Source organism: Azolla caroliniana, unplaced genomic scaffold (genome assembly GCF_043228905.1).
Source record: "Azolla caroliniana isolate FFs.n. ecotype wild unplaced genomic scaffold, voAzoCaro1.0.p SCAF_20, whole genome shotgun sequence".
In the NCBI taxonomy this organism is placed as follows: Eukaryota; Viridiplantae; Streptophyta; class Polypodiopsida; order Salviniales; family Salviniaceae; genus Azolla; species Azolla caroliniana.
The window spans coordinates 11,870,551-11,878,384 of NW_028230455.1; the positions used below are offsets into that span (position 1 = coordinate 11,870,551).

Genomic DNA, 7,834 nt, shown 5'->3' on the forward strand with positions numbered 1-7,834 from the left:
ACAAGAAAGCAGAGACATTAGGAAAACAGAAGAATGTAGGAATAGAGGAATATATAGAAACAGAAGCTTATCCTCGTCTCAGACCTCTCTCTCTCTCTCTCTCTCTCTCTCTCTCTCTCTCTCTCCCTGGCTGGCTCTTTTCTTCAGGTAAGACATGTATTTTCTTTTTCAAATGCTGGAATTTCTCATGATTTTCTAGAGAAATCAAGCTACTAATAAGTGGTACTAATATGGATATTATTATGTAGGATTTTCAAATTTCAACTTTCTTCTCATACGCATGAATCATGCTAATCTTTTGAACATGAAACTTATCATTTTCTGTCTGATTGTTTACTTTAAGAAGAAGAAGAAGAAGAAGAAGAAGCAGCAGCAGCAGGTTAATTGAAGCTAAAATTTCCCATTCTAGAAATGTATATTTGAGAAGAGTAGTAGCATCAAATTTAGATGATTAAATAAGCTTTGTTATGAATGGCAACTCATGCTAAAATTTGGACATAATTCTTATTAAGCGATTGCTTCACATAATTTCTTTTTACATGATTTGTTGTATTGAATCTTTTTGCACCCTGAAAGTGAGAAATTCTAGAATTTTTTCTGACAGACGCAAGTTAGGGGCGGGATCTCTTCACATCTGCAAAGGAAGAAAATATCTAGCGTTCACTGAGCAGGGCTTTGGACTTAAGAGGTCTCTTCGCATATGCCAAGTGAGAAATTCCCGAGTTTTTTCTGACATTTGAAACTCAAAGGGAGTTTTATCACTTTGTACCTGCAAACTAAGAAGTTTGGGAGTTTTCTCTGAAATCAAAACCTACGGCTCAAATTGCACCTGCAAAGCAACAATTTTCAATCTTCTTTGCAACAATTCAACATCAAAGCTAAGGGTTCTCTTTGCAACACGCCAGGTTCTTCGAGTGGAAGTTTCAACATCACAATTAAGGGTCCACCCAATCTAGGGACATCGATAGAAAGTATTTCGAAGATTTAGTCATCATACCTATGATGGATGTTCTTGCTCATATTACTAATATTAATGATGTGGATTATTCGCCCCGAGAAAGTCTTACTGTGAATGTCGACCCTGACGAGGTTGTGGGAAGCCCTTCCTCACCGTATAGTGATGAAGACTTAGAGGCTTTTGTGTCCCCATTGGTCAATGTGGCATCAAATTCTGATGCAATTATAGTTGAGCACCGGGAAAGTTCAAGAATCACCCAAAATGGCCGGGAATCGAATTCTACGAATGTGGATCTATCTCTCTTAGCTCTTATGCTAGAAGCTATAAGAAGATCGGGTATAACATGTCAGGGTCCTACTGAAGATATGAAGATGGATATTGGATGGCCAACCAATGTGAGACATGTGGCACATGTGACATTCGATCGATTCAATGGGTTCCTTGGTTTACCAGTGGAGTTCCAGAGAGAGGTTCCACGGCGAGTTCCTAGTGCTAGGTATGTGCTTCATGGTGTATGATCTATTCTTAGGATTGTGTGCTCTCGTAATCAGGAAATATTTGAAAAGTTGGGGTTCGTTTGATGTTTTGCCCATATGATTAATTCTAACATGTGGAAAGTCCTGGTCTTAGGCGCAATTCAGGAAAGGGAGAGACTTTTGTGTTGCAGAAGACAGTCCTAAATGTAGATGTAGATTCATGCTATATATAGCCCCAATCATGAGATCTATATATAGCATATCTTGCAAGAAGAAAAACAGCTATATCTAATAGCTAGTGGGACTTGATAAACCATTACACATTGTGATGTTATGTCAATGTTTATTAATACTAGTGTTTTTGAGTGTTAGTTATGTGTATGACTCATAAGACTAGTGTTTTTTGGGAGTCAAATAAAAACATATTTGATACTGTCTTCATTTGATGGTTGGTTTCCACCAGTGTCAGTGTCTTTGGTGTCTCTGCGGAATCGATGCAGTGTTCTTATGACCGAAATGGCAACAGTGTGCCGACAATCTTGCTACTTCTGCAAAAGAGATTGTATGATTTGGGCGGGTTAAAGGTAAACATGATTTAACAATGTGCATTGTCAGGAGAATGAATTGAATCATATTTCCACTTATGTGAAGATGGAACTTGGACTCATGTTTTTCTTTTTTCTTTTCTTCCTGTTTTATACGGAAATAGGCTGAAGGAGTGTTTCGAATAAATGCTGAGAATGGCCGAGAAGAACAATTGAGAGAAGAAATCAACTCTGGCATTGTGCCTTATGACATTGATGTGCATTGCCTTGCAGGATTGATCAAGGTGCAGTTTTTTGACTTTTGATGAAGATAATAATAATATCTATCCATCAATGTTTAGGCCATTAATGCTAAAAAAGGAATGTTTTATTTTCTTGGGCAAGGATGCATTGTCCTGTCCCTTCAGACCTTTAATGTGCTGCATTGTTTTGGACCTTTTTTCTTCTCCTTTAGAATCTTCATACCAAGAAAGGAAATGTGAGATCCCTTTCTTTCTTTGATGTTCACGCTAAAGGAGGAAATGCCACCTACACTTTTTCTGTAATTTTCTTTCTATATCCATACTAAAAACAGAACGATTTCTGCAGGCATGGTTTCGGGAGCTACCACGAGGTGTTTTGGACAGCCTTTCCCCGGAACAAGTAATGCAATGCAATTCTGAGGATGAAGCAGTTGCATTAGTAAAGACCCTTCCCCCAATGCAAAGAGCTCTATTGGATTGGGGCATCAACTTGATGGCTGATGTGGTGCAAGAGGAGCCATTCAATAAGATGAATGCTCATAACATTGCAATGGTGTTTGCGCCCAACATGACACAGGTGGATGGCATCGTTCGATCTCAGAGCTGTCATACTTTCAAATTTTTTCTTATTTTTTATGCATGGGAAGGAAAAACTGAATTTTGGTTATTTCCTTAGATGCTGTCCAGCTTTAGCTATTTCCCCAAAAGCCCCTTGGTTATTCCCCAATGTTGGCAACCACATGTAGTGCTTTTATATGGTCAATGCATTCCTTCCTTTTTATTTTCTTGAAGTTGGCAGATTGACCAAAGGATACAAGAAAACTTGAGAGTTTCAGACCTTTTCCTATCATAAACATTTATTTTGACAATTGTTTTTCCTATTATAAACATTTCTTGTTGTATCTAAGGTGGTGCCAAGTTATGAGATTGGTTCAAGTTTGTCAGTCCCAACATCTTAAGGTTTTAGAGTCTGGACTGTGATGGTTATACGAATTTGGGGTTTATTTAAACCTCTTTTGACATTCTATGATTGATTTAACCTTTTTAAGGGCTTTAGTGTTTAGCACTAAGGATTAGGGTTTCCTTTAAATATCATACCTCTTTTAATGACCCTTTTTAAACATTTTTTATGTTTCCAACTTTCTTTGTTTTCTTTTAACCTCTTTTTTAGATTGTGTGAAACCTTTTTTTTCCTTTTAGCTTCATTTTTGTTTGACTTTCAAACACAAATGTTAACTGCTGATTTTTAACCACATTATTTTTGTTTTTTTTCCCAGATGTCAGACCCTCTCACAGCATTGATGCATGCTGTCCAAGTAATGAACTTATTAAAGACTCTCATATTAAGAGTTTTGAAGGACCGAGAGGAGTTGTTATTTGATTCTTCTGGGACTGACCCACGTACTGGAAATGGTCGGGATAACTCCTCTAAAGAGACCATAGTTTTGTTTTCACGTGGTGGTTATAATACGATTGTAGATGAGGAGAATCTCTTTCTAAAGTCATCTTTTGATACAAGTGAAAATACTGATGATTATGAATCGGCACGCGATTCTGAGGATATAATTTTCGCAAAGGAAATCTCAACTGACAGTCAGGAACTGTTCCCTCGTGATTACAATGGTTTTTTGTTTGGTCCAGATGTAAGTTTATTAAAGGAGAAGGATATACTACCCTCTGCTTCTCTACCTAGTGATGTTGAGAGTAAATCTGAGTTCTTTTCAGATATACTCGAAAAGATGGAGAATCTTGGGGTCAAACGAGAAGGCTTTGTTATTAAAGAGTTTATCCATTGCAATGCAATGCTGGAGCCATTAACTAATAGAGGGAAAACAAAGGCAGGGCAAATCGACCAACATGTGAAGAGAGTTGAAGCATGGTGATCCCAAGCTCAAGTCTAATCATGGAAGGATTGATTAGCACATGTTAAAGAGATTTGAAAAAGCATCTTGTAAAATTGATCTACATGTTAAAATGATTCACATGGTTCCCAATCATTAATGGAGTGGCAAAATCAATCAATTTGTGATTGATCTATTTGATCATGGTATCAATCCTCTCAAATAAATAATTTTCCAGCATTGGTTAAGGTTGAAGGTAAAGGGGCCATTTAGTTTGTATCAACAGTAGATTGTTTGAATGTAAAAGGATCCAACGCTCTAGCTTTGGGAACTCTTAAATTAATTCTTGTTTGGGCTTTTCCTTGAATAAATATTTTCAAGTCTTTGTAATTGGCCAAAAATTTCCAGACTCCATAACTCCTCAGGCCTTCACAATTTCCTACTTTCACTATGTGGCTGATGTTGTATTACTTTATCCTGCTTGTAGAGGATTGGAAAACCCTTTAGGGAAATTAAATACACATTGATTGGCCACCAGTTTCATATTTAATAAATAATATAATTTTGTTCTGGTGCAGTTTGTTTCATTTTCTACAGTCTTAGTTATTGATTGTCTCCAACGCTAAGTAGCTGTAACAAAGAACTCCCACATTTTCCGCATACACTGTGGTCCACCCAATCCATGCTTTTTCACCAGGAATTGCAACACAGACGAAACCTCTATTAAAGCATATGTTAATGCTGGATTGATGTTAGTCTGCATGTCAAATACAATTATGTGGCACGATGAGGACCCACAAGACAAGTTCTTAATGGGCTTTGGATTCTTGCAAAAATCCCATAAAATGCCCACCTCTTTGTATCCATGAATGGGCATTTCTTTGCTGCTGATTGTATCCATAGGATTCTATCAAGCAATTGAAAATAATTTGCATGATCCATATTAGAGTGAAGGCTTGTGTTTTATGCCAGTAAGTTGTTTTATACATGTCACCTTGTGGGTCAAATTCATTTACTGTACCAGGGAATTTTCTTTCGACTTATCATTATCTAAAGCGATTATTTCCAGCTAACTGTAGCCTTACTGATAGTTTTTTGATCCAACCATGCTTGTGCAGATCATATATCAAGCATTCCATATTCATGGACAACTATATGGGAGTAACGGTTTCTGCATGACCTAAAATGAATCTGAGAAATTTGTGATGAAATGTCTAGGTCATCAACACATTTCCCAATTGATTGGCAAAAGACAAGTTCTAATCCAATGTAATAACAACATAGCTGCACCATATATCCTTCACTACATCTTTATGCATGAAGAACTATCGTGTGTTTGGATATCAGAATACCAGCCTTGTACCTCCATTCCTTTGCAAGATAGGGAAGTGCATGAACACAACACTTGACATGGATATGTGTTTGTATATCCAAATGGCACATAACGGTGTAATTGACATCTCCAAATCATGATAAATATAGTAGATCTATAGGTATTTGAATAAAACTAGGATGTGTGTGGATAGATGCAAATCGAGCTCATAAGTTACCACTTCATTGAAGCTATATTGACATGGTGAAAAACATTTGCAAAAATGTAATTGAACAACATAAAAGCTGACCTGATATAGCTTTAGGAATACATGTCCACATGCTAATGGGCCTATCTCTGGCATCCATTTATGTATAATTGAACATATGCTCTTTGGACCTAGCACTTAAGTCATGAGCTACCATGGAAACTCTCCCGATTGTTACCAAATATCTCCTCTTACAATGTCAGTACCTTTCTGGGTGGAGCTCTAGGACATATTCACATTGGACACAATATGATAATGGGACAAAGGTAGCCACTCCTTATAAGGATAATATGATGTGAGGTAGGTAAAACAAGGGAATGCAATAGTGACCATGTCAGTGTATGATCATAAATATACCAGTGATCGATGGGGTGACTATGCCAGTGTAAGGTGTATGGTACAAAAAGAGACGATCAAGAATGAGAGATATACCAAGAGACCCAATGTTGAGTTCATCGCTATTTCAGTACACACTTGCAATGTTTGATTCTTTCTGGGTTTCACTCAAAATTTCAAGTAGTTTCACGACTTCATCTGTCTGTCCCTGTCGGCATAAACAGTTGATCAAAGCTGTACATATCGATTTGTCCGGCCTATATCCTCTGGCCAACATTCTCATAAAAGTTGTATGGACCAAATCTGCTCTTTGTGACTTAAGCATGTTCTCCATCAAAATCACATAACTAAAACCACTCAGATCTTGGCATTTTTCAACGACCCAGTCCATGAATTTGATTCCTTCTTCTGATGTGGCTTCCATACAAAGCCATGTATTCAATGCATTATAAATTCGAGTATTAGGATTGCATTGATTTCCAATCATTTTCTTCACCATACTAAGTGCAAGTTCAAATTTCCGAGCCTCAAAAAGGCCATTAATTACAATGCCATAGGTGAGTGCATTTGGCTTACATTGGATTGAATCCATTTGTTCAATCAGCTCCATGACCTTATTAAACTTCCCCATTCGAGAGCACCACTCCAATAATGAATTATATGTTACTGTATCAGGAAAGCACCCGTTTTTAAGCATTGTTCCGAGCATGGTTATGGCATCAGATCCTTTATTCACCAAAATAAGGCCTTGGATAAATGAAGTATAAGTCAATTTATTCGGTTCACAACCATTCTTTCTCATATCATTGAGAACCTCAAATGCTTTCTCACATTCACCAGCTCTACATAACCCATTGATCAAAGTGGTATATGTGACGACATCAGGTGTGAAACCAGCATTGCACATTGTATAAAAGCTCTCTAAAGCTTCAGATATCTTACAAGACATCACATAAGCATTCAAGAGAGCATTATAAGCATACAGATTTGGTTCAATTTTGAAGCGTGAAATAGCATCAAAAGCATTTTTGGCATCATGAAAAAAGCCAATATTAGCATATCCATTGATCAAAGTAGTGAACGGAACACAACTCAGCTCTATATCACATTCATTCATTTCATAGATGAGCTTCCAAATATGGTCAAAATCTTTATCTTTGGCCAAAACCTCTATGAGAGCACAATAAGTGAACTGATTATGGACAAATTTAGGTCTTTTTGAGGCCCAGTAGAACAGCCCACATGCCATTTTAGGGTCTATTTCCTGTTTAAGTACTCGAAAGACGAGTCTTGGGTGTATATTTGGAACTCTTGATGATATAGATCTCTCAACCGAGGGTCCCCATGCCTGTTCTTTGTTGATAATAGAACATATTTTCTCCACTATGTGATCAAAAGAGCTGTTGGCGACTGAAGAGAAGTATCGAATTGACAAGGAATTTATTTTCGAGCGATGGATGAAGATCCTCTGTGTCGCCATTAAAACAGAAAAAGAGCAGAAGAAATTGAGAAATTAAGAACGAATTCAAGAAGGAAAGAGTTCTTTGAAGAACAGAGTACCATAATTATCATTATTTACCAGAATACCCTCATGTTTACAATAAATGCCAGAATACCCTTCTATTGTGCTAATATCACAATGCAAAAATTACTGTTGTAAAAGGGCATTCTTGTAAAATTTCAAAACTTAGGGGTTCTCTCACAATCTGCTTACAACAATTGCAAGAATACCCTTCTATTTTGCGAATATCCCAACACAAAAAACCACTATTCTAAAAGGGTATTGTTGAAAACTTTCAAACCTATAAAAACGAAGGTGTGGAAGCGTTAGACAACCTGCTTAGCCAGATAACAAC

At 37.1% G+C, this 7,834-nt stretch overlaps 2 protein-coding genes across 2 annotated transcripts; one reads left to right on the forward strand and one right to left on the reverse strand.

Moving 5' to 3' along the window:
- Positions 1-626: 626 nt before the first annotated feature.
- Positions 627-4,440, forward strand: LOC147851041 (rho GTPase-activating protein 4-like). Its single transcript, XM_087335687.1, has 5 exons — positions 627-1,454; positions 1,898-2,018; positions 2,144-2,263; positions 2,568-2,798; positions 3,499-4,440. Exons 1-5 carry the CDS (start codon positions 1,000-1,002, stop codon positions 4,102-4,104), a joined length of 1,533 nt encoding a protein of 510 aa, XP_087191813.1. The 5' UTR covers positions 627-999; the 3' UTR covers positions 4,105-4,440.
- Positions 4,441-5,630: 1,190 nt separating this feature from the next.
- On the reverse strand, positions 5,631-7,468 carry LOC147851042 (uncharacterized). The gene has a single exon (XM_087336046.1). It carries the CDS (start codon positions 7,456-7,458, stop codon positions 6,106-6,108), a length of 1,353 nt encoding a protein of 450 aa, XP_087192172.1. The 5' UTR covers positions 7,459-7,468; the 3' UTR covers positions 5,631-6,105.
- Between the last annotated feature and the right edge of the window lie 366 nt (positions 7,469-7,834).

Excerpts from the sequence above, each read along its gene's own strand:
- LOC147851042 (XM_087336046.1), bottom strand. The coding sequence starts at position 7,458 with ATGGCGACACAGAGGATCTTCATCCATCGCTCGAAAATAAATTCCTTG.
- LOC147851041 (XM_087335687.1), top strand. The coding sequence starts at position 1,000 with ATGATGGATGTTCTTGCTCATATTACTAATATTAATGATGTGGATTAT. Across the intron at positions 1,455-1,897 it reads CGGCGAGTTCCTAGTGCTAG|TGTCAGTGTCTTTGGTGTCT; the intron begins GTATGTGCTTCA and ends GGTTTCCACCAG. Across the intron at positions 2,264-2,567 it reads GCCTTGCAGGATTGATCAAG|GCATGGTTTCGGGAGCTACC; the intron begins GTGCAGTTTTTT and ends CGATTTCTGCAG.